We start from the raw sequence: 26,675 nt of genomic DNA on the forward strand, positions 1-26,675 counted from the left end.
CAATTATGCTGGAGAAGCCCCGAAATATGTCACAGCAGGGAGCCAAGGCATAACTCTTGGCTCTGGTGGTGCCATTTATTACTGTTGCAATCTATTGTAGCGCTGATCTTGTTGTACTGGACAGCTGCACGAATGTTCGACACCAAAGAAGCATGAAACAAGATTATGTCGGGGTTACAAAACGTAAAGCGCTACCTACCCTCAGGAGCCTGTTACGAGTCGAAAACATATTGCATCACACACAAGGTCATTGGATAGCAGTTCAGTGTCACCCGGTCAAACGGGCGAAAGTGAGCCTGCTAACCATGAAAACAAACTAATTAGATTTTAATACAATGTTATTTTAAAATAAACACAAATTTTACTGGATTAGGTTCCCAGGTTCGATTTCCTGTACCACTCCTCAAGATTGAGTGTTTTTCCACACGTATTTATGACGGCTTTCCATAAATCAGAGAGGTTTCATGTGGTCATTTCTAATCTGGTTTACTTTATTTTTCATCTCTCTGGCACACCACTCTTTTAATCCATAAAATGACATATGCAGAGTTTGTGTGTGATCAGATTAGTGCGCCATTAAAATCTTTGTAGAAGGGGGTCCTCGAACAAGGCTCCAAGCTTCCAAATTGCACAACCCCATTACAGTCGTCCTTCGTTTATCGTGATTAATTGGTTCCAGACCCGACTGTGATAGGGATTCAATATTAATAATGAATTTTTTTTTTGAGCATAGAAAACCTGTTTATGACCTTTTTCAAAACATGGTTTAACATTATTAGAGCGCAGTAGACATCTAAATAGCACCCCTATAGTCAAATTTAGACTACTTAATATAGTAAACATGATAAGCAATAATAAGACTATACAGCGATAATAACTCTGCATTAGCATCAGGAAAGTTAATTGTTGTTGTATCTCTAAACTAATGTGAGTTGATTGCACGGCATAAAAAAAAATATCAGCTTATATCATACAGTACATGTATCAGCCTATCATCCATCACCACGATAACGTTTATTACTTCAGTGATATACAGGACAACATTAATCTGCCATAAATAGACTTACTCTCCGACAATACTGCTAGCTTTGTTTACACGTTTATCTTGTGCGTAGTCCACAGGATCCCAGAGTCATGAATTAATTATTTTGTTATTATTAGTTGATTATTTTTTTGTAGGCAATCAGTATAACCAGGGTCAAAATTTGTCCCCTCCTCTTTTTATTTGGATGGCTCTCTCCCACTGAGTCCGACTCTCTGCCTCCTCCTCTGGTTCGTTCCCTCTCTCCTCTCATCCTCCCGTGGGATAGATGGTTTCCAGCTCCGCTTGGTGCATCAGCTGGTGTCCTGGGAGACGGCTAAGCCTGGGGGCAGCAGCGAAGAAGAGTTAAATTAGCGTTTCATTTCATTACTCACTTTAAAACACCGGGAGTAGCAGCCACAGTTGTTGTTGTTGTTAATGTCATCCAGAGGATGAACTCAGCCCAGCCAATGGCAAACTCTGTAGCCCCATCACAGCATCGCATAGGACACAGGACAGATCATATGTAGAAAATAAACTGTGTTTTAATCTACTTATTACATGAATCAATTTGATATTCATGAACAGTTTTTTTTCCAAAGTGAGGCTGAACTATTATGTCATGCAAACAGCTTGTCCTTGAAGTAAAGAGAGCACCTCAGGGTGGTTGGCTCTATGTTGAGTGTGTTATTTAACTGGAGCAAGAATGCCACCGCTTCATAGTTGGCCTGCTTCTGGAACAGCTCAGCATTTCTGAGGTTATTAAAAGTTTTACATAAGAGTGAATTATTCATTCATTTTTACCGCTTATCCTCACGAGGGTCACGGGAGGGCTGGAGCCTATCCCAGCTGTCTTCGGGCGAAAGGCGGGTTACACCCTGGACTGGTCGCCAGCCAATCACAGGGCATATATAGACAAACAACTATTCACATTTGAAATCGGAGAACCCGGAGAAAACCCACGTATGCACGGGGAGAACATGCAAAACTCCACACAGAGATGGCCGAGGGTGGAATTGAACCCTGGTCTCCTAGCTGTGAGGTCTGCGCGGTAAAAGGCATTCTTCAAATTCAAATGATACCCAACCCTACAGCTAATACCACAGAAATAACGGAAATTTGCATATGAAATAAACAACATACATGGTCTCAGGAATGACCCCTGAGGTACTCCTCAATTATATTCAGGCATGATTTATGTTCTTTAAACTTAACTTTTGAATTTGAATCATTAAGCAAAAGCACTGATTATTATAATGTCCTACTATTATCCATAATACATTTTAGGAAGTTCTTCAAGTAACATGCACAAAGGATTCCTGATCATGTTCTAATTATCCAAATGTACCATTTAGATCCGGGTAGTAAGCTTTTAGTCATGCCCCTTATTCCCATGACAGTATTTCAGCCATTCAGGAGCCTAATAGGGGTAAGCAGCGTATTACAATATGTGTGGGTTAATGTAGATTTGCCATGCATAGTGTTACATTAGGATTCATACCGTTGGTACTAATGCGAACCTAAACATTTTATATAAACATTAATTGGTTTTCCACTGTCTGGACGCAACTCAATTGAATGATGTGAAGAGTACGGCTTCTACAAAGGTGAGGATAAGGGGAGGGATGAGATTCTCACCATCATATATTTATTCTGTCTCTGCATGCCGTGCTTCTGAAATTGAGACATCCATATTTGATATCCTGCCCATGTTTGTGGGAGAGAATCTCTCTTTCTCGGTGTCTTACTTAGACCTGTTCATCTTTTTCCATCATGCAAATTATCTGTTTGCAATGTGGGGCCCTTGAAATCATTCCGTCGGATGCAGAGAAATCTATGAATTCCATTTTGAAATACATGCCAAACAACAATTGAAGGGCTAGTTTTGCTTAAGTTAATGAATTCGATTGTGTCAGAAACATGCAGTCACTGTTAAATTAGGGTTGGGCGATATTTTTTATATACCGATACAGAGTCTTCCAATGATAAAATGACTTATACCGGTGTAATTGATAACTGTAAACAAGCCGGGGCAGACAGTGATACACAAGATGAATGTAATGGTGTCATGGGTTGCCAGCGTTGACTGGATTTTTTTTTTCCTCCCTTAATAATAAATCTTTTAATTTAAAGGGGAACTACTACGCTCATTTTTCAGCCCTTTGTATTGAGTTGTGGACTCCTATAGAGCGGTTACACACAATAACCAGCACAGAAAGTGTTCTAGTTCTTCCAGAATCTGTACCTATTCAGCTGTATTACTTTGGATTTTGTGGATCCCGCGAAAACGGTCTGTTTTAGTTAGGGATGTCCTATAATTATCGGTCCGACATCCGCATAAAAATGCCATATTGGTTGATATATGTATCTGTTTTTTTTTTTAATCCTGAAAACTGATATTAAAGAAATACTTCATACAAGACGTGTGTTTATTCCACCACAGGAGATGCGTTATGTTACATATATCGGTATGAGAATTGGACAATATCAACGTATCGGTTTTTGGCAAAAAAGCCAATATCGGACATCCCTAGTTGATGTATTCCACCCATGGCCCGCCTTCAGGAAAACATGCTATAAAATATGAAATCATTAAGCGATAAACACTTATTCACATCACTGTATATGTGTGTGTGTGTGTGTGTGTGTGTGTGTGTGTAAGAGGTAGATATGTGTTACAATGTATTCATGTGCTTGCTTATGCAAAACATATATTAAATGGGACGTCCTTTATGTACCCTTCACATGCTTGACATTTGAAAGCAACATATAGTCCATTATAGTCAGCCAAGTTGCATAATATCCACTTCTAGGCCTAAAGCCAAAGGACACAAGGCCAGAATTATTATAAAAGGTCATCTGGTCTAACAGAGTATGCTACATACGCACCGTTATGTACATGAATCAGAAAAAGAACTCAGTATGTTTTGTCAGTATCGTCTCTTGGCATCTGGATGTCGTGAATTTTAATTGAAATAAACTAAAGTAGCTCGTAGATAAGCTCAGCTTCTGGGTAAAAACAGTAATCAGTCACATAACACGCAGAGTCAGAGCTATACTAGTAAAGCGCATGAGTCAGAGCATGTAAGACATTTAGTCCCCATTTTTGTTTTTTTGGACCTCCTGTTGTTTGCACTGAATGTTGCCTTAGATAATCTTTGATGACTCATGCTGGAGGAAACAACTCTGAATTTTATAGCGCAAGAAAGAGACAAAACAGAGATCCTCTCAGCTCAAAGGTGTGAGAAAGGAAATACCTGAGTATTTGCTTGCACATGTTTTTGTCGGACAATTATTCCATTGCATTTCCAGGTGGGATTGTTATTTATTTGTTTAGAAATTGCAGATATAGATTTGTTATGTCCGCAGCTCATTACTGATGCATTTCCTGCTGTCCACCAATAGGGGCCAGTAGGGCAGTGATGAATGTACTCTTCGGCATGTTGACATTTTGTCACTCTTGTAGCTTCCATTACAAACAGATTGGACTGGTTTCACTATTATTATGTAAGCCATTTCTAAATATATATCCGACAAGATTAATATCTGCTCTGAGAATGAATTTTGATGTGGCCTAAACCTATTTATGTAATGTTTGCACCCCCCCTCCTCCCTTCTCTCCCCCTTCTTGCACACTGCCGCTGCAGGCCTCGGTCTTCCTGATTAAAAGCCTGTTCTCCAATGCTCCCTCGTCACAGGCTTTACTCAATACATCACAGAGAGGTGCAGATAAAGCTCTTTGCACTCCAAATTGCCAGCAGACAATTTATGTTTGCGTTTACAACAAATATCTGAGATTTTATGAATTACTAAGTCCGGTTCTGCGTATAGTATGGCTACAAATCAGGACGAGGACAGTTAATCAGTTGGGGAAAATACGAAAGATACATCACAATAACATCAACATAAGGAGAGATTTGTTTTGGTTTCAAGGCCCTTTGCCATTTTTCTCTTTCATAGCCTGTTGTCATCATGCTGAACCTTATACCGTTTGTATTTCACTCCAGGAAGTACCTTTTTAGGCTACATTTGTTACTGGGGTAGGACACTCAATGGTGGTTGTGTAACCTTGACATAGCACAATTCTATCACTGGTTACCCTGGAATCCAGTTATCACTGTTTTGGGTTATATGATTATTGGACTAAGGATTTAATGATATTTATGATAAAAGCCATTGACTGTGATTGACAAGCACACTTCGATAAATCAATTTCCGAGAACAGCATCAACAGGGGATGCTCGTGCACAGTTTGCAATGCTCATGAAAACATGGTGGAAGGAAACATGGCCGCAAACAACAGGCTGGCCGCAAACAACAGGCTGAGAAGAACAGGTTCTGATATCTGGACATATTTTGGATTTGCAAAAGTATTTTGACAAATTTGAAAAATGGAAGACAACAACCAATCAGCACAAAATGCCCCCCCCCCCCCAAAAAAAAAAAAATTGGCGCTAACAATATGATGAGACATCTCTGTGACCACCATGCCCAAATTTTAGCAAGTGTAACATAAGTGAACATCTTATTGATCACTAAATTTTGCGGAATGATACAATATTTTTTTTCACATGCAATACTGTACGATAACCAAGACAATGTTGGAAAACCAAGGCAAAATTTGAATGCAAATTTAACATGATAAAAGATATACTGTACTTGTATGCATATGCAACTTTTCCCCTCATTGCAAATTTATACATTTACACATGTGCGTCAACAAAAAAATGGCCGCCTTTCAGAAACCGCTCATTATTCCAACCAAGCAAGTGGCTAGTGTGGATGTGGTTAACTTTTCTGTTCCCACACTGACTCACACCGAATTGTCCAACAAGAGATCACGCCGTGTAGTATTCATGATCAGGCTTCCTTCAAGTAGCTTCAGTTGTTGCTTTTTGTTTTTTAACAATTCCCCCCACTCAAACGATTTACACCCGAGCAAGGTCATCAGTATTCAGCTGTGTTTGTCTTTCAGGAAAGCATTACAGAGCACAGCCATTTGTCACCCACTGTTCAGAAACGACATTATGAACCACCTGACTCGACTTCCCTCAGAATACAGATCAGCCTGTCTGTGCGGCATTACTCAAAATACTTCAGGATGACGGTGTCATATTCCCACCGAGGAATTGGAACTATTCCAACCTCTTTTCAAGCAGGGAGTCCCATAGATGGCCTACTATATATTGATATACGTATTTCTATAACATTTATGGTTAATATGATAAATGTGTTCTTTACGGAACCTGACGAGTCTAAGACAACATCAGCTATCTGACCAAAAAAAGATCAGTATTTAATATACTGGGAAGGGATAAATCAATGGTTAGGGAACACAAGTCAGTGGATGTCCCAAGCTGGATTCAGTCGACTATACTTAATGCTTGATAACACCTTTGATCCTAGACAAGAGCTACTTGATAGTTTACATTCAAGTACTGTCAGCCCAAGTAGCTCTATTTGTGCAATGAAGACAAATGGACCGATTTCTCATGCTTCTTTGATTGTACGAGCATCCCTTTTAGAGTAAAGGGAATTTTAAAAAGCCTTCTTGTGCAGCATTTTACTGTTTTCTCCAACATCAGCAATCGCTTTGTCAGTGTCGTGTATTTGTTAACTCAAAGACAATTTGCAATCAGTTGAAGCTGCATTTTGTAGACTCACATCTACAGTGTCAATCAAATGAAGACCGACTTCAGTTTAACAGATTTTATTGGTACGAGCCTACAGCAAGATGATATCCAACTTGCACGGAAATCCATCCATCCAGCTTCTTCCGCTTACCTGGGGTCAGGTTGCAGACTTGCCTCTCCTCGGCCAAGTCTTCCGGGGTGGAACCCTGAGGTGTTCCCATCCTAACCAGATGCGAAAACCATCCTAGCTGCCTCCTCTCAACATGGAGGAGCAGCATGGAGAGGACCCCACTTCGTTCATGACCTTGTTCTTTCCGTCACTACCTCACGCTTGTGGTGAGGGTAGAAATGTAGATCGACCGGTAAATCTTCTTTATCACATTAAACTCATGTAGAGTCCACATCACTGCCATTGCCACACCAATCAACGATCAATCTCCATCTTCTTTCTACCCCAAGATACTTGAACTTCTCCGCTTGGGGCCATGACCTTATCCCTGACCTTGAGAGGGCACTCCACATTTTTCCAGTTGTGGACCGTGGAATGCTGATTTTCATCTCAGACCTCAATCCCTTGGCTGTGCCTACACATTCTGTCCATGTGGTTTTAACCAAAACCGGTGAAAAGGGCATACTTTCCAGAGTCAAACCCTCACCAGAAGACACTGAGCCAGGGGGAAATAGGTCCACCCACACCTGCTCAGCATCTCCTGAGTAAAAGACAGTCCAGCCCCTCTCAAGAAGAATCGTCCCAGAGCCCAAGCCCAATTCCAGCATATCTGTCTGGAACCTCTTGACCTCACTCACTAGCTGCTTCTCCTTCATTACCAGAAAGGTGGTCTTCCATGTCCGTACATCTTTGCCACTACCGCTACCCACGGATACCGGCTCAGCTACAGTGAGCCCTGCCTCCAGTGTCTTTAAATGCATCTCGAATAAAGTAAAAAAGATGCATTACTGCCATGTTTGACACCTCACTGAGGCAGCATTTCACAACCTCTGAAAGTACTCAGAAGTCGTATTTTTTTGCTCTTAAATGTGTCTTATAATTCCTTACCTTTGCTAGAAATGTGAAATGGAGTGTGGTTACAAGTACTAAACAATTCTATTAATTGTTGCAGTATAGATCATGTGATCTTCACTGGGTTTTAGATATACTTTATTCATTTCCAAGAGAGGAATTCACGTTTAACATATTGGAAAGCAAACAAGTCCTTTTAGTTCATTAATTCATAATAATGAAAGGAATGATGACACACGTTTGTAACAGAAGGTGTGTCATTTTAGGTCTTTGAATGTCAGATGAGGAAGTACAGTTTCTCATTTGTGATTCCTGTGCATGGTGGTAAAACAACATGCTGGTGGATAGGGGGCAGTATAAGCATGACTACCAAAGCCGCCATAATAATTGCATCATCACAAGTGTGGCGATTTGGGAGAGAGAGAAGGAGGGAGAGAGTGAGTGAGTGCTCACCACCCCACCCTTAGATGATTGGAATGTGAGTGAGGTGGAGGAGATATAACCGGGATTTGGGTTAGTTGTGGCCTGGAGGAGCAGAGCTGTCATACTGGAGTCAAGCCTTTACTCCGATTCAGCTGTCTTGGAAGTAGCATGTGTACCGCCACAGATTAATGAACGCGACACCTCCAGCGCATCTCCCCATATTCAGTTTTATTTGCAGTTCTGTGGATGTGCAGTGTTTCAAGCTTTATTGCACAAACACCTTGTCATTTTGTGTCACAGTAAATGTATTCCCTAGGGAAACTTAGTGGTCCAATGCCTGTGTCACCGAACAGTGGCCAATGTAGAATGCATTCACAGTTACAGTTCTACATTTATTGTTTTCCATCTTTTTTTGGAGATTCAAAGCCTTTTGATGTTGATGTAGAAATTAGTTGTCAAGGTCTCCCTCATCACGGCATTCTGACAAATGGAATCCCAATTCTGTGTGAGTGCTTTCAGCCTTTTACAGATTACGTCTGTGCTGAGTTGCCATCATATTAAATCGAACACTAATGCATTTTAGCACGCACACGTACAGTGATGGGCTCCGATCTTGTGCCCAGTCAGACTGAACAAGAGCAGAGACTGAGTGACTCATCAGCAGATGGCTGAGTGTTGCACATCTCCGCCACCAGAAGCCCTTATGCTTTTACCACCTGGACCCAAAGTGACATGGCCTTGGAGGATGGCCACTCAGGAAATACACAGCAAGGACCAGGCACTATGACACACTCACCATGCGTGTGGTTTTTTTTTTCCCCCCTTCAAGGGTGGAACCTCCAAAGCCAACCACAATCCGTTCCGGGACACTGATTACATGTGTTTATATTTCAGTCATTGACATTTTTTTGGCTGCACAAAAGCTGGAGATATAAATTTGTGGAGTTGCTACTGATGATAAACTTGACTCATTTTACTGACTCGAGATTTTAGGAGTTACTCATTGAAGTGAGTCAAGATTTTCAGTAGTCCCTCACAGTATTGTAGTTTGATTATCGTTTCCTTGCTGCATTTTTTTTAATTAATGAATTACGAATTGATCACTGTTTCGTGGTAGACTATGGTCTGTATTATTAGTTAATACTTATCAAAATACTATTCATATGGCATTCACTAGGCGGCAGTAATGCCATGGCATGTCCGACATGAGTGAAGAAAGTTCTCCTCCAATCTCGTGTGGAAGTGGTATGGTTTTGGCTTTTTAAGTTTTACAAGAAATACACTCAGGGCTAACTGGTGAGCTTGTTACTTACTAGTTAGCGGCCGTAAACAATAAATTATGAGTTTGAGTGGCTTGGCTTGTTGCTGTGATACATTTGGATGTGGCAGATCTGTCTCATAAATGAATGGAAATGGACCAAACTTGATAAAAACCCGTTTCTACATAGTTTTACTGTGGGAATCTACAGCATTATTCCACAAAGTCATCAAATTCTGTTTGTTAAATGATAATGTATAAATGTTTTCATGGCTACATATAATCAAAAGTATTATTTCTGTCACACCCACAGGTAATTCTGTGTTCTTTCTTCTTGCCACATCCAATATGGCAATGGTGTTGATTCGGCCGTCAGTGAGCCCAAGTCCAGAAACTAGCACATACTCGAGCCACTCATCCAGTCACAGAGCGCATGCGCGGAAACTCGCAGATTGTCCTGCCTTGAATTATACCAATTACTGTGCTAAATAAATTAGCCCAGTGCCCCACACTCCTAATACGGGCACGGTCACATGACATGCCTTTCCAAGTTAAGCAGTGCGAGGGATCAGTTCCGTTATCCCTTTTGCACAAGAGTCAATGGAACCTGCTCTGGAACCTGCTGGGTATGTACCAACATTTCGTAGCGCTAAGACATTTTTCTCGCTGGTGGCGTCTCGAAGATACAGTACTTTATAATACTTTAAAGCTGTGCTTTGAAGAAATCTGCAAGCATAATGTACTTTGCAGTGAAAATATGAACTATTACAGAGAAATAGTGGAACAGCCTTTTGGGTGTATTGATGCTCTCACTCAAAAAAATCAAAAGGCAACTGATGGCGAAGCTTTTGTTGGACTGTAAGTGCTTTTCCCAAAGCTCAGCTCTATACAGTTTAATAGCCAACTCCTAAGATATACAATATAACGATACTTGATTTTCTGATAATTTTATAGGAAAAGCCCCAAAACACTCCCACTCTTGCTATCATTTGTAAACCACTTTGAGTCAGTACAGCTAAGGGATCATAAAAGGGTTTTTATGACCAAAAGAAGACATTGAAAACACAGCATTCCCTCCCTTGGGAGCAGAATGAAGACATTTGAAAGGATTGCTGGGATTTTGTAGGAAATAATTTGATTTGTCAGGGATGGGTTTTTAAAGCATTCATCAAACAGAAGTTGATTCTGGAGGAATGGATTCTGCATCTTAATTAACGAGCCTTTTCGATGTGTTCTCTCAATAGTTTGGGTGTACTTGGGTATATAGACTTTTGATTTGACTTGATTTTTCTGTTGATTTGTATTCTGAAATATGTTGGTTATCATTAACAACGAGGAGGTGCACGTGCACTCGCCAAACGTACTGGACTTTAGACTTGGAGTGGACCCAACCATGATATGATTGGCCTACTGCAAGGGTCGGCAACCTTTACCATCAAAAGAGCCATTTTTCCTCCCCTTCCAGTAGTCTGGAGCCGCAAAACATTACACACCTTATAAACTACAGGGTCAGTAAAAATGTTCTGACACATTTGTAGGTTAAATAAAAGACAAATAAAGTAAAGAAACAAAAAATCAGTTAAATCAGTTCTGGCCGGTTGATTTTGGTTTCAATACAGATCCAGTAGCTCTGAAGTTTGGTAACCCATAACAAGATGGCGTTTCGAGTACTGGTACGGGATCATGTCTACCAAGATTGAAGTGCAAACGGAACGCTCGTTATGTTGCAGTTACAGATTCATTGGTTTGGATGAACGTTTCGACAATGAGAGCGCAATGCTTACCAGTCCAATTCATGGCAGCAACTGAAGAAAAAGAAACGAAAAACAATGTCATTATATGTGCTTTTCGAAAATAAAAACACTTTGTTGTTTCTTTACTTTATTTGCCTTTTATTTAACCTACAAATGTATCAGATCATTTTGCCTGACCCTTTATAACGTTGAGAACTTCAGTATGTAATCAGAGTTCACCTATCTGTGCTGCCTGCCCAATATATTATTATATATCACTTGAGTCAGTGAGGAAACGCCCCTTTCTTTGGCTGGAGCCAATCACGATCTATCACGATCTTTGTATGTGTGTCTATATAAAGTCAACCTGCAGAACAAAGAATGATTTGAAATGTTATCAATCGAAAATTGATAACCTAGACAATGTTAAGAGCCCTGTGGGACTTTCTCTGCAGGTCTTAGTGGAACTTAAGCTCTTTGTCATTCTTACGCAATCACTAACTACACTTACAAGAAAGTTCTCAGATAACTTTAGTTACTGGGTTTCATGTCCTTAATTATAGACCGCGTGTGACACACATCTAATCCGAACCACTCTTCCTTAATCCACTTTGATCAGATAAAAAGTGATCCAAGAGGCCCGCATACAATCTTCTTTCGAAATGATGCAAGGAGAAATGAAACATATCTTAAGTCAAAACACTTCATGCTATCAGAATCAGTAGGAGACATGTTGGAAAATACACAAATCATTCTTTATTAGCGGCCACAAAAACAGACTACAGCCGAATAGATCTTATATCCTGTCAACACGGCTTGGAAACCCGTCCTCATACACTGGGCTAGCGATAAACTTGCAGTTAAGCCTTCCTGCCATCCATCACCCAGTCAAATAAAAGTCTTGACTCCAGTCCAGGAATGGGTCGGTATGAGATGATAACTTTGGCGAAAAACATGGTTTTACTTTTTGTCAGAAAAGTTACCACAGGGATAACTGGCTTGTGGCGGCCAAGCGTTCATAGCGACGTCGCTTTTTGATCCTTCGATGTCGGCTCTTCCTATCATCGTGAAGCAGAATTCACCAAGCGTTGGATTGTTCACCCACTAATAGGGAACGTGAGCTGGGTTTAGACCAGGGGTGGGCAAACTTTTTGACTCGCGGGCCGCATTGATATGCCAAAATTTACGCGGGGGCAGACTATATATTTTACACGTAACAGTCCACCTGGTATTATTGTATCTGTAAAATTGTCATGCAATCTGCTATTATTATTTATCATTTTATATTTATATTTAAATATTTTAAAAATAATAAAATATTATAATAATTACAATAAAATTAAAATAATTATTATATTATTATTATTATGTAAAATATGCAAATATAACAATAATATCATATATATAATTAATATAATAATTAACATTAATATAATAATTCTAATAATCATAATAGTTCTAATAATAATTATAATAATCTAATAATAATAATAATTATTATTATTATTATTATGTGCTTGTGTCCCTTTTTTCAGGAGCACTTTGTAAACAACAGACCATGTCAAAAAACGAAATTGATAAAACCATCAAAAGGTTGGCTCAGGCCATGATGCCAGGTTGTATGTTGAGTTTAAATGAAATACTTTGGAAAGATTGGGCGGGCCGTATTCAAACACTTGGCGGGCCGGATGTGGCCCCCGGGCCGTAGTTTGCCCACCCCTGGTTTAGACCATCGTGAGACAGGTTAGTTTGACCCTACTGATGATGTGTCGTTGCAATAGTAATCCTGTGTTATAATTACAGCTCTAAAATGTGTTATTTTGAAATATCTTTATTAAAAAGATGAACAAGGTTTAGTCAAAATTTAGTCACATTGTGTAGTCGGCTGGGATAGGCTCCAGCATACCCCTGCCATCCTGATGAGAATAAACGGTATAGAAAATGGATGGATGGATAATACAGTGCTTCTCAAACAGATTGTATGACCACAGCAACTTTATTCAGTGCCAAACCCAACAGATCATTTGGTGTGTGGATGCGCATTTAAATATGTTTTATCTTGTATGTTTTTGTAACGTTCAAAGAAAGGACTCACAAAATTGCCATCAGCTACTACTCATTTACACAGCACATACACAAAAAGATTTATTTACCAACCTTGAGCTCATTGGCATCAGCATTCATTCCTCCTCAGGATATTTATGTCAATTAGGTAAATAAAAGTGATTTGAATCACAGAGTGGATGAACTTAACATGGAGTATATTTGAGCCAAATGTTTAAAATTGTGTGTGTGTGCGTGTTCCGACAACAATGTGTGTTTAGGAGCAGAAGTCAGAACACTTGTTTGGCAAGTTTGTGCTGATGAATTCATGGTGGCAGAGCAGTGGGGCAGAAGATGCTCTTGGGGGCAGAGAGAGAGAAAGGCGGAATGAAGAGATGTTGTTACTTCATCTTGCTGCACTCGCTTCCTGATGAAATAAAATAAAAAAATGAAAAAAAAAATAGAAAGGCATTGGGTTGGGCATTGGGTTACTGAGAGCGGGGGCGGTGCTGGGTAAGAAGGGAGGAAGGAGTCACCGTGACAAGGGCGAAGCAAAGACAGGCCACAAGCTGGCTTGTGTATTTATTATGTAGTGTAGTGGTGTGAGGTGAAGTGGTTTAGCTGACGTCATGTGTACTGTGTCAGCAGGGTTCCACATCAGCACACTACAGCCATCAGTAGTGGGCAGTGAAGGAGAAAACCAAGATGTGTTAAAATTGATGTCTTTTGACAACTTCTGCACATGCACTGTGGCTCACTTATTATTATAACTTCATGTATTTCTAAAATTTGCATTCCCCCCCCATTTGGGTCAGAATATGATTTTATTAGTTTTACAAATGTCAACTGCAGTAAACGTCCTCCCGATTCCAAAAACATGCTAGGTTAATTAGCGATTCCAAAATTGTCCATAGGTATGAATGTGAGTGTGAATGGTTGTTTGTCTATATGTGCCCTGTGATTGGCTGGCGACCAGTTCAGGGTGTACCCCGCCTCTCGCCCGAAGACAGCTGGGATAGGCTCCAGCACCCCCTGCTACCCTCGTGAGGATAAGCGGTATAAAATGAATGAATGAATGATTGATTTAAAAAAAATAAAATAAAATAAATACTTTAAATGAATAAAAATAAAAAATAAATACTTTAAATGAATTAATAAAAACAAATAAATAAATACTTTAAATGAATAAATAAAAATAAATAAATAAATACTTTAAATGAATTAATAAAAATAAATACTTTAAATGAATAAATAAAAATAAATAAATAAATACTTTAAATGAATAAATACATTAAGTAAATAAGTAGACAAACAACGTGTACATTCATTCTTCACTTATTATTGTTGTTATTATTATTATTATTATTATTTAATAATAATTTGTACTGATCAGCCTGGACAGCGATATGTGTTCTGAACCCAGCACATGACCGATTTCCATCACAAACCAAGCAGCCATGGTGCCTCGTTCCTTAATTGTGGGGACATGTGCTTGCAAGCCAGATGATAGGTTGACACCGTCGGCGACCGCAAGGATCTGCAAGCTGACTAATTGTTGTCAAATTATTGTTATTGAGCACTTTAGTTGCTACGCTACCACTACATCACATGAAGATTAATTTCTGGATTTATGTTTGTGGTCATATGACTTGTGTTGGTACCAAACCTTAGCAAGATACATTTTTCCAGGGAAGCACTGAAGTCTCGCTACATTTTGTTTTAACGGCTATTTATATATTAGATACACAGCTATTGTACTGCCATTCAAATGTATATACATTACAGTAGTTTTTACGTTGATGCACATGAGCTGTCAGTATGTGACTGCTCGGGAGTACATCACATGGAAAAAGGTTTGAGTTGAGGTGAGCTGAGATGAGGTTTACGTCTACGATCCCGTGCTTATTCATGCAGATGTTGCTGCTTCAATTGATGACAATGATGCTTTTCCATCATCTTGGCTGAGTTGTTGCATTTTATGTCTTCAATCCAAAGTGCATCCACACGCAAAATGTTTATGGTTATGTGACTTTCTTTTTATAGAAGGCTCCCCCCCCCTTGTGCAGCATGAAGGCAATACATAGATCGATGTTATACCGCATTTTATACTCTTGTCAGTTTAATTTAGAGCGTGCATTTATACACCCGCACAATTGTAACGTTGAACACACCTTTACTGATAAAATGCTGACACAGTTTGGTGTTACTGATGATATAAAATATATACACTCCCTGCACTGCACCCTTAACCCTCTCGCATCAAACTAACAAGCAGAGAGCACCTTGCTGGTGAGAAGAAAATTAATAATCTCATTAAATGAAATAGCATTGCCTGCAGCTGTATTCTAACAGCCGTGCAGCTGAGACCACGTGCAGCTGTCAAAACCTTTTTGTGTCACATTTGACTGTCAGGTTTAGTCTATGCATCACACAGCCCGGCCTCGGCGTCGTCAAGTGTTTGCGTGCATATTTGAATGCAAGACTTTGTTGTACTCGGGGGGTCTGCTGATCATCCTCCTCTAGTTTATCCCAAAGGTGTTTTTACAAAGAGCTAATTTTAGTGGGCTAGCAGGCATGTGTTTACATGTGTGTTGTGTGCACAGGGGCAGTTTGCATTGGGCCCCCGTTTCCACAAAGGGGCGTATTCTTGGCAAATGTAGAAAGAATGTGCATTGCTGCCATAAGGCATACAGCGCCAAGTCAGGAGGCGTCAGTTCCTGGAAGTGTAATGGTACAGCTGCTGCCCTTTAAGGCAGAGGGCGTGGGATCACTCCCAGCCCTGTACAGTAAAATTCTGTTAATTCGTCATTTTGCACTAAAAAATATTTTTCCCATGTATTTCTACTTCCTAAATACATGCAAGTAATTGCAGTCAGTGATATTCATTAAAGGGGACCTATTATACTCATTTTTCAATGCTTTGTATAGAGTAGTTACACACAATAACCCGCAAAGAAAAACGTTTTAGATTTTGCAGAATATTTGCTTTAATACAGGGGTCTCAAACACGTGGCCCGCGGGCCAAATGTGGCCCGCAGGATACTAGTTTGAGGCCCCCGTCTTGATATGAAAGTTTAATGTTAGTGCGGCCCGCGCAAGTTTGATATGGATGCTGTATGGTATCATGTACCCAGAAAAAATTATTATGTTTGATTTATGTTCATGTTAAAGGTTAAATAACTGTTAATAGTTATCCTCCCTATCCGTGTGGAAGTGGTAAGTTTTTGGCTATTTAAGTTTAAAGGAAATAACTTGAAGGCTACCGTTTAGGTCGCTAGCTCTCTAGTTTGCGAGTTAGCATGTGTCTCAAGACCCTGCAGTTGCGCAATATGTTGTAAATAAAAAGAGTATAAATGTGACTATAGTCGTGTTTTGTCATGTCTACAGGGCTCTAATAATGCTTTGTTCATTTTAATCAGAAAAAAAATAATTTGTCTACCCACCAACTATATGTGGTTTCTTAAGTTGTTATTATTTGCCGTTTTATTATTATTATTATTATTAATATATATATTTATTTATTACTGATTGATTGATTTTCTTTATTCTTGATTTGTTTATTTATTTTTCATCTTATTTTGTGTAGAAAAATAAAAAATTAAGATATTTGAGAACAGTGGAATGTTTTATCAGAGCTTTTCTTGAAGAAAATCGGAACCAAAGCAAAGTTTATTCATTTTTCTTTTTTTGATAAATGCGTTTTTTTTGGGGTTTTTTTTGAAAACCTGATGCGGCCCAGTCTCACCCAGACCCTAGCTCCAGTGGCCCCCAGGTAAATAGAGTTTGAGACCCCTGCTTTAATAGAATTGATGTATTATACTATGTTATTATTGTGGTAGCAGTTAGCTATTTGTACACAGGTTTTGGGCTGTATGCAGTAAATAAAGTTCACTTTGTTTTGTTAAAATAATGTCAAGTAATCAAGACCCATCACATGCACTTCCATCCTGTGTAGTTTCTAATGGTTTGTGATGTGTGGTAGTCTCTTTACGGGGCCGACACCGTCCTCTGAAAGTGCTAGAGGCTTTGTCTTCATTTTCAATGTCCGTCTAAACTGTCACTCTCCATTGTGGAACTCGTCATTCTCCAGCTTCTAAACATGTTATTTTTTTTAGCTATATCTTTCTGTGTCCTCCTCATGTGTCGCATCACTGATGGCAGAAAAAATCGGACATCCCACAAATGGCTGAAAATTTGTCAAAACACGTATCCATGCTGTGTTGCCTTGATATTTTTTTCAGATTTTCTGACAAATACACCACCGTAATTGGCAGCCCAAAGCTTGACCCATATGTCGGGTTGACTTGAAATTTCAAGAACCACCAATGTGGTTTGCGGTGTATCCTAGCACAGTCATGATTCAGCACTCAGTCATGTAAAACAGTGGACTTTTGGTTTGAAAAAAAAAAAAAAATTGTGTACATCATATCAACAAATAGGTAAGTTTTGAATGATTATTGATTATTATTATTATGTGTTTCATCTTGAAGATTTCATTTATATTGGTGTTCCAATTCATTAGTGGCTACACGGCTTCAGGTCAAATGTCTGAAGGGGGTTTGCGAATATAAAAAGTTTGGGATCCACTGGTGTCAACCATCCACCGTCCACATGACGAAAAGCCCACATTTTCTGTCATGGACTTCATCTAACTGTGTCACACTCAAGCTAAGCTGCGTAGTGTATTTCAGCACGTTGCAGAATATGCCAACTGGTGCCAAATGTGCCCGCTGCAGGGAGGGAGGGGGGGGATCAGGCTGACTAGCCTGAGCCAAACAGGCTGCCAACTTCCAGCAGACAGGAGGAAGGAAAGACGTGTGGTCTAGAGGAGCAGAAGTAGACAAAAACAGTTGAATTTTGAAAAGAACCGAGGAAATTGGGCTAGAATTCTGTGTGCAAGTCACTATTATATACTATGAGTCATGTAACCTCTAAATAATGGCATCGCAACAGATGCTAACTTCTACTTGACCCACAGCATTGACGTGCCCTGACAGCAGCAGGGACGTGTGACCTCATTGGCGTGTGCCAGTGACACCAGTGGTGACAGATGTTGGTGCCTCCAGCCAGTCAGTGCTTTCCTTGCAAGTGAGAGCCCTGGCTGAGAAAATGTGAGCATTCGGTATTCCAACCGTGCAAGCGGGGAGTGAAATTTACACCTGACTAATAAGCCAATTATAATTTAGTGTGGCCATTTAAATTCAAATATATTTTACAGTGGAGTGCTACAAGATTAATATTGTTAAATGACTGGATGATTTAAAACGTAAAGGAGACCTTATGCTCCACTTTTCTGACCCATAAATATTGTTACATTGTAGTATTCTCGTGATAAACAATGCCAAAGTTTCGGATAATTAGGTTTGCACATGTGGAAGTGAACCCTAAAAGACGTTTTAGATAGCTCTGAACGCATGGTTTCAGAGAGTTTTTTTCATCACTGCTCACTATGATGTCACAGTGAGCCAGGCATCCTTATCATTCCTTCCAGGAAATGTTTGAGGGAAATCAAACTTGCCTAAAGAGGCAAGCATCAGGCAGAAGTGGTTGTAGTTGCAGATTTCAAGTGTACAAACTGTTTATTTTGTGTAAGGAAGCGTTTGTCTGTGTAGCATTATAGAGTGTGCATACAGCAGTGCTTCTCCAAAACAATGCGATAGGACACTAATCTGTATTGATATAGGAAACAATAACCAACATATGAATAACTATGAATAGATTATCTGTAAAGTATTATCCTACACTCCATGTTTTATTTTTACACGGCTACATGGACTAGCTATGATATCTAGCACAATTTTCATGACAGTAACATAACTGACACCTAGTGGTAAGTCTAGAATATTACATTTGATAAGCTTCTGAATGGCTTACATTTATCTTTTTTAGTTCGTTTTGCTAATTTTATGCTTGGAAATGCAAATTTAGGCAACAAAATATGTAAAATTTGTTTCAGTATGCATAAATGTGACTATTAATAGATTGTATTCAACCACGAAACAGCTTGATTTATTAATTTTTTTTTTTTAAACATGAGTAAAGCTGCAAATTTTGAACTGTGAAGTGGCAAGGGATGACTGTACTCATTTAATTCTCGTATTATTCATGCATATTATATCTCATGAGATTCCAGTAAAATACCAACCACTGAGTATATTATTCGTAGAATGGAAATACAAAGAAAATAATCGCTTTCTGTCTTTTTGCTGACCTCTTCTCTCTTGCGTAGCCGTAACGAGCTCACATGATAACATGACCACATTGCTGCAAACTGCACTATCACTAGCCAGTGGCATGACGGTGCGTCCGTATACTTCTGCTGACCAATCATTTCGCCGGCTGTCACAGGCGCTCGGCCAATGAGAGAGCGAGAGAAAAACTGAGGCTGTAGCAACGAGGAGGAGAAGAGGGACAGTAGCAGACTGCAGTAACAGACCCAAGGTCCCCGTGGGTACCCAGTGAATCAACCGCTGGAGGCTGTGTGTGATTGAGCAGCTGACTCTGACGGGGTGTGTTTGTTGCCGAGATGAGGACGAAAAAAGGCGAACGGTTTTCACGTTTCCTGTGCATGTCCGTATTTTGTTGCTTGAGCGATATAGACACCCGGGAAGTGAGGGAGGAAACAGCATGCCCTGGAGTCAAAGCCAGATGTATACTTCTCCCACATCACCCACCCTCCCCACTCTGAGTGGCAGTTGAGATAATTCCTCTGTGACTCGTCTGTTAAGCTCCTGTCGATGTCAGTTCCTATGTTGTATTGAGCCTTTTGCCATCAGTGATTGATTTATTGACATTTTTTTTTGTAATCAAAATGAAGCAGTGTGGTACTGTTGTTGGCACACGCTGCTAAGTGATGGAGGAATAATGAGACACGGCTCGAGGGTCGGTCGACTGGTGAGACATTGTTTGCTAGTGTCTTCAGCTGCTGTTATGATGAATGCAATGTGGAAATATTTAAGGCGTGATTGAAGTATTAGGATTGTGTTGCGGCTAGCGCTATGTTTAAAGTGGTGTAGTTCACGTAAGTAAATGGTAACAATGATATCAGGTATAGGTCAGAAGTAAAAAAGACAACAATACAGGTACATGCTAGTAGGGACGTCACTATCTGATATTGATATCGGTCCGATATCAGCAAAAAAACAAGTATGGTATTATATTGGCCTGGTTTTAAAATCTCCAATATTAAAAACTCGAGACATGCAGTACATTAGGACTACGAAACCCTCTAAAAAAAAAAAAAGTTTTATCGTTTTATATACATGCTCGATCATGAATCAAGTACATTGTAATGACCACATGAACATGTAATACTTACAGTATTTTGCCTTATTTTGATTGATTTCAGGCTAGGAGACCAGGGTTCAATTCCACCATCTCGACCATCTCTGTGTAGAGTTTGCATGTTCTCCCCGTGCATGCGTGGATTTTCTCCCGGTACTCCGGTTTCCTCCCACATTCCAAAAACATGCTAGCTTAATTGGCGACTCCAAATTGTCCATAGGTATGAATGTGAGTGTGAATGGTTGTTTGTCTATATGTGCCCTGTGATTGGCTGGCAACCAGTCCAGGGTGTACCCCGCCTCTCGCCCAAAGACAGCTGGGATAGGCTCCAGCACCCCTTGCGACCCTCGTGAGGAAAAAGCGGTAGAAAATGAATGAATGAATGAATGTATTATTGATTTCACAAACCCATTGATGAGAACTAATGCTACCGTCAACTCACTCACAGTATTGCATTGTGATACTCCACCAGAAATATAGTACTTCGTGTTAGCTGCAACAATAACAATATACAGAAACACTGGAAATGGAACACAATGTTGATGTTTTTTTAATGGTTTTATTTTTGTTAGGCCTTAAAGTAGCTGTGTCCCAATGACGTGCATTGTTAGCTAGTTGGTATTAACTGCCGTTATAATTCACAGAAAAGGGAAAGCAATAACCACATGCATTAATGCAATGGGGTGATCTCTATTGTAGGCCAAATGGAAAGCTTATATTGTACGACTTTTGTAGGAGTTAAACCAGAATTGTGCTCTTAGACCAAGTTCAAAACATTAAACCTAAACGTCAGTACATTAGTGTTGTATGTTATCTGCAGATGCCTTTGAAACTGTGCATTAATTTACGTATCATAGTAAGTTACAAGACTCCCCAAAGCTGTAGTCAATACACTTGTATCACATACATCCATGTAGCTCGTGATCCCTTTTCTTTCAACCTCGTGTCAGTGTTTTCAATGGCCTTTAGCTCCTATTACTTTGACATGGAGTTTTAAAGCCTCATTGGTCAAAACTGCTCAATAACCCCGTGACACAGAATTGCTGCTGTGGCATTTAGCAAGGGCAGATGGGTGTAATGCGGCGTGGTGCTCTATACATCATTATGCGGAGGTGTCCGACAGCAGAGCAGAGTGTGGTGACGTTCAGCCGTATTTCATTAGGCTCCCGGATGCAATAGAAGGCCTCATTAACATGCGTGGCCACAGGTTGTTGTTGCCCTCCTTCTCTGGGTGTCTGAGCCATGACTTGCACATTCTCATTAAGCTTAAGATAGTCGCAGTTTCCCAATTGTTTTGTAATGATTGCCCTGCTTTGCGGAGGCAGGGATTGCAATTCCTTCGATCTTTCATATAACCTGTTAAAGACGGATGGATGGATGGATAGCCGATGGGTAGACAGATGCTGATGACATGATTAGCAGGGGTTATTACTTTGTGATTATGTATGTTCTTGTCATGAGTTATTTCATACCAATTGGATCTGAATTGAATAGAGCAGTCGGCAATCTCTGGGAATTCGTTTTTTTATAATTGCTGTTATAATATACTGTAGCGGAGTTTACACTTGCACCCATTTTGGACAGATAAACGTTAATTTTGCCTCTTACATTCTACCATCCCCGATATGGTGTCATGTTTTATAAACACATGCTATACATTCACTTAACAGTCAGCTAAAAACTCAGCTTCACACGATCACGTTTTTTCAAAAACATTAATAAATCATGCTATCTCATGTTAAATATGGCCTATTGGTAGTCAAAACATATGCATATATAAGCAAATGTTACATATTTTTCCCTAAATTAAGCATTTTAAAGCATAAAGATGTCGAAATTAAGTAGAATACAAATATAAGGCATTCAGAAGACTCATTCAAAGATATTGACTTAGTATTGGACACTGGCCACTAGGTGTCAGTAAGTCGGTGTCACTGGACTTGATCGCTGGAACAATGCTTGTAACATTGGTTACTGTTGCAGCCGTAACCCACAACAAGCTCAAACTCAACTGTGAAGCCCCAATGTCACTTCCTGTCTGTCTCAGTTCCACTAGGGAACACATTTATGGTAACACACATTCGATTTTCGACAGATTTTCGACAGATTTTCGACAGATTTTCGACAGATTTTTGACAGATTTTTGACAGATTTTTGACAGATTTTTGACAGATTTTTGACAGATTTTTGACAGATTTTTGACAGATTTTTGACAGATTTTCGACAGATTTTCTATGCTATAACTAGAAACATATTCAATTTATAAATAAGGAATCCTACTTCTCAGAAAGTACCGAACTGATGTTGTGGTCAGCACAAAGAAGGAAGGGAAGGAAGATAAATACCTGCATTCAACAATGCTTGCGAGCTTTGGTTGATTCAATTTTTCCGGAATTTTCTATGAATAAGCCATCTTTTTGTCTCATAATGTGAATGAAGATTCAAATGCTGCTACCGCAGGCTAACAAACAACACACCTCTGAAATGTGCAAGTGCAACCCACTGCCTTGAGCAGAACTACAGACGGTTATTTGACTTTGGTAGACTTTTTGAAAGCCACAAAACAATAAGCAAGTACAAAATGCAAAGTTACATAACCGCTATTCAGACCGTGGCGACACTTAAAGCATCATTACTGTCAGATGGTCACTGTGCTGCCAGCACTGACTTTGACGTCATCCCATTTTAGCACCACAGGCTTTATATAGCCTATTTGAGGCTGTATGTAAAAACCCCTCCCCCTGTAAAAAACATGCAACTGCCGCTGCAAGGCAAGGTATGGAAAGCAAAGGAGAGGATGAAAAGACGGTATTGCGACAGCAGCCTCTTTTTTTCCTGAGTCTAATCCGTCTTAGTAGCGGTGTGATAAGTGTGTTTTGACTTAGCCTCAAATTTACTCTTGTTTATGCATCTTTTGCCAAACCACGTGGATCCCCGTCGAGTCGGATAATCACAGCCATGCCAATTTGGCAAGGCAGCGAATATACCGCAACCTCATGGCCCAGGTCAGATCACAACAGCCGGGTAGAAAATAAAATGTCTTAGTCTGTTTTCCGCCATTATTCTTCCCCTCCTATCTGTCATCTTTGTGGGTAGCAATCTGCCACCGTTGGTGTCTTTGTTGATGCGCATCGCTCTTTCCTCCCTGGTACTCATGAGCGCTTTTTGCTTGCAGGGGAGATTGGTGCAATCATAGCTTGTGACGAAGCCTATTTACCCAGATGGAGAAGAAAAAAAAAAAAGAAAACACCCTTATGCTAAGCCAACACTGTCCCACTTCCCCACTGGTGTGAGAGGAAGAGCCTGTTTAATTTGTGGCATTTTCCCAGTGGAGTGTTTTCTGCTTTTCATGATGTGGGATGCATTTGTGGAATCGTGTTCAAATTGTCCCTTGTGCAGTTTCCCTCTGTATCGCATCGAAATCATATCATTTGAGCAGTGGAAGCTATTTGCAATGTTACATCCTCATGTGTTCTCCATCTGTCAGGACCACCCATAGCAATCTATGCTACAGCTCAAAGTGTCTCCAGGTCAAGGCAGAGAAACACTGTGTATTTGCAGTGGACTACAAATCTATGTCACCCGAGCTGTAGCTTGTCAAAACTGAAAATGTGGCATATAGACATATGGCCTTGACTGCTGTGTCACTTGGGTTCACCTTGTATGATTCACTGCTGCATAAATAGATCGATTTAAATAATGCTAGCAAGAATACAGACTGTGTACATATATTTATACTGTTTATTCTGTATATTTTGTATTTTTCATTCTTTTTTTAATAGATGTGTCTGCACCTACTATACCAAAACAAATTCCTAGTATGTGTTTGATCATACCTGGCAATAAACCCTATTCTGATTCTGATACAATTTAGAAAGCTGCACATTTCTACATGGCACAAACATCCATTCATTCATTAATTTTCTACCGCTTATCCTCACAAGGGTCATATGGGGTGCTGCAGCCTATCCCAGCTGTCTTCGGACGAGAGGCGGGGTGTACACCCTGGACTGGTCGCCAGCCAATCACAGGGCACATATAGACAAACAACCATTCACACTCACATTCATACCTATGGACAATTTGGAGTCGCCAATTAACCTAGCATGTTTTTGGAATGTGGGAGGAAACGGGTACTCCGGTTTACGATGGGGAGAACATGCAAACTCCACACAGCCGAGGGCGGGATTGAACCCCGGTCTCCTAGCTGTGAGGTCTGCGCGCTAACCACACGACCACCGTGCAGCCACAAACATCCATATAAGAACAAATTAAAATGCAAAGTATGAAGCTCGGACCGAGTAAAATCTGTCAAATTGTAAACTGTGCTTTTGTCCCCAACAAAAATCTAGCAGAAGACACGAGTTTGGTCTCTAATGTGACGACCGTGCTTACTTCCTCATCTGATATGCATCCGATCACATTCTTTGACGGTATGTGTCGTGCCAGGTAACCAGTTATTATAAATCGTGAAAGTATAACCAAAGAATAGCTGCATTTTTTTTTTTCTCAGAAGAAGTCATGCAGGAGCAGAAGCAACACTGCGTCATTAAGTTTGCGTTTGATTGAAATGTGGACAAGTGAAGTGAGGACAAACGTTGCCTTCACTGTTTACACACACCAGCACAAGCATTGATTGTCCTTCTGTTTCTATCCATCCACGCTACAAGGCACCGTGTTAATTCTTTCCCCACCTTCTCATTCCACGTCCACACACACTTCCATATTGTGTTGGCACCGGTTGGCCTTGTAGCTCAATGAACATAAATGTTGAGCTACAGAAGAGGGGCTTCCGCTCTACTTATGAGAAAGTAATTAGTACCAACTCCTAAGGGAGTGGAGATAGACTTCATACAGCTTGGCGCTATCCTTCTTTCTCCTCTTCCAAAGGCAAAAACAGCAGCTGCAGGTCTCTGCTTTTCATACCTTCATCTTCATAATGCGTCGTGTAAACAAATGAACTGGGTTGGCAAAATAGTCATAAACATAAAGATGTCACCCAAGTAAAATTGCCTGACCTAATTTTCTCTGTAAAAACATACAATGAATGAAATATAAGCCACAATCTGTAAATGAGACATTTTTATACATGTATACTGGGACATCGGTTTTGGGTTCTCAATAACTGACTTGGTTATTGTACGTTATTGTCCTTAATAAAAGTGTTGCATCCTAGCCTTTGGCTTTTGGATCCCACACCCACTGTGAAATCTTGTGATACTTCATTGACATTGTTACGGTTTCCTGTAAGGTAAACTTAGCTGAGAATGTTATGCAAACTACTCAGTTTGATACTCGGTATCATTCCACGGATTTGAGTACCTAAATAAAGAATCCCACACATTGGTGATTCAGTCTTGTTGTGTTATTAATATACTGTATGAGTCCAACTGTGTTCGTAATGTGTCTTTATTATGAAACGTCCCTGAATGCCCACCTGAGAAGTTAGAGTCCCATCTATGATGTCATCCTTGGTTGAGTCTGTACTTGTTTGCTAACCAAAGTACCAAGGTACTGTCCCCTCGTATTTATTCTCAAACTACCTAATTTGGCCTCAGTGGACCATTTGGGGGTTTAATTTCCAGGGAACACACACACTATGATGGACTAGAGATTATGCATTTCATTACAAAATTAACACTTACGTCATGTGAGCAGCTTTGGTCCATCAGGGGATGAGCGTTTGGGCGAAATGGCCAGAAAGATTCTGTTTGCTTCAGCAGTTCTACAGGAAATGATTGAAAGTGTGTGGAAGAGTGAGAGAAAGAGGGAGAGAGCTGGGAATCTTGAATTGCTGTTTCAGGATTTTCCCTGACTAAAGATACAGCATTTAGACAAAGGTATTGGGCCATGTTATCCCAAAACCTAAGAATTGAAAATGGGAAAACTTTCTTCGGGGAAGACTTTCTATAAGATTTGTGTTCCCATTTGACTCATTCATTTTTTTGAAACGTGTATCTCTATATATTTGTTCCTACAGTGCAGGAACTTGTATCAATATGTACTGTATCCATCCACTTTCTATTAGGGTCACAAGGCTATGCTGGAGCTATGCTAGCCCAGCTAGCTACCTTAAGACGACTGGCAGAAAAAGTTAAAATTATTAATTTTACACTTATTGTATTTATTGTAATTTTTACGAGAATAAAATAAAAAAAATATTACAAGAAAAAATGTCAAAGTTTAAAATCCTGATTTTGTTTTTGATTTTTTGAGGCTACATATAGTTAGCTTTTTTAGCCCGGCACTTCTGCTGTCC

At 39.9% G+C, this 26,675-nt stretch overlaps 1 protein-coding gene across 7 annotated transcripts in view; it reads left to right on the plus strand.

Annotated features, from left to right (window-relative positions):
• Positions 1–26,675, plus strand: part of oxr1a (oxidation resistance 1a) — a 114,256-nt gene that overhangs the window by 23,458 nt on the left and 64,123 nt on the right. For 5 of the 7 annotated variants that reach the window (XM_058053872.1, XM_058053871.1, XM_058053874.1 and 2 more), the window contains exon 1: positions 9,942–9,982. The exons of 1 other annotated variant lie outside the window; for it this stretch is intronic. In XM_058053872.1, the coding sequence (XP_057909855.1) occupies positions 9,957–9,982 (26 nt within the window). In that variant the 5' untranslated portion in view covers positions 9,942–9,956. Of the gene's footprint in view, positions 1–9,941; positions 9,983–24,768; positions 24,850–26,675 lie in introns of those variants that run through there. One more of the 7 variants, XM_058053875.1, reaches the window with a different exon arrangement.

The sequence above is a fragment of the Doryrhamphus excisus genome, chromosome 17 (genome assembly GCF_030265055.1).
Source record: "Doryrhamphus excisus isolate RoL2022-K1 chromosome 17, RoL_Dexc_1.0, whole genome shotgun sequence".
Classification (NCBI taxonomy): Eukaryota; Metazoa; Chordata; class Actinopteri; order Syngnathiformes; family Syngnathidae; genus Doryrhamphus; species Doryrhamphus excisus.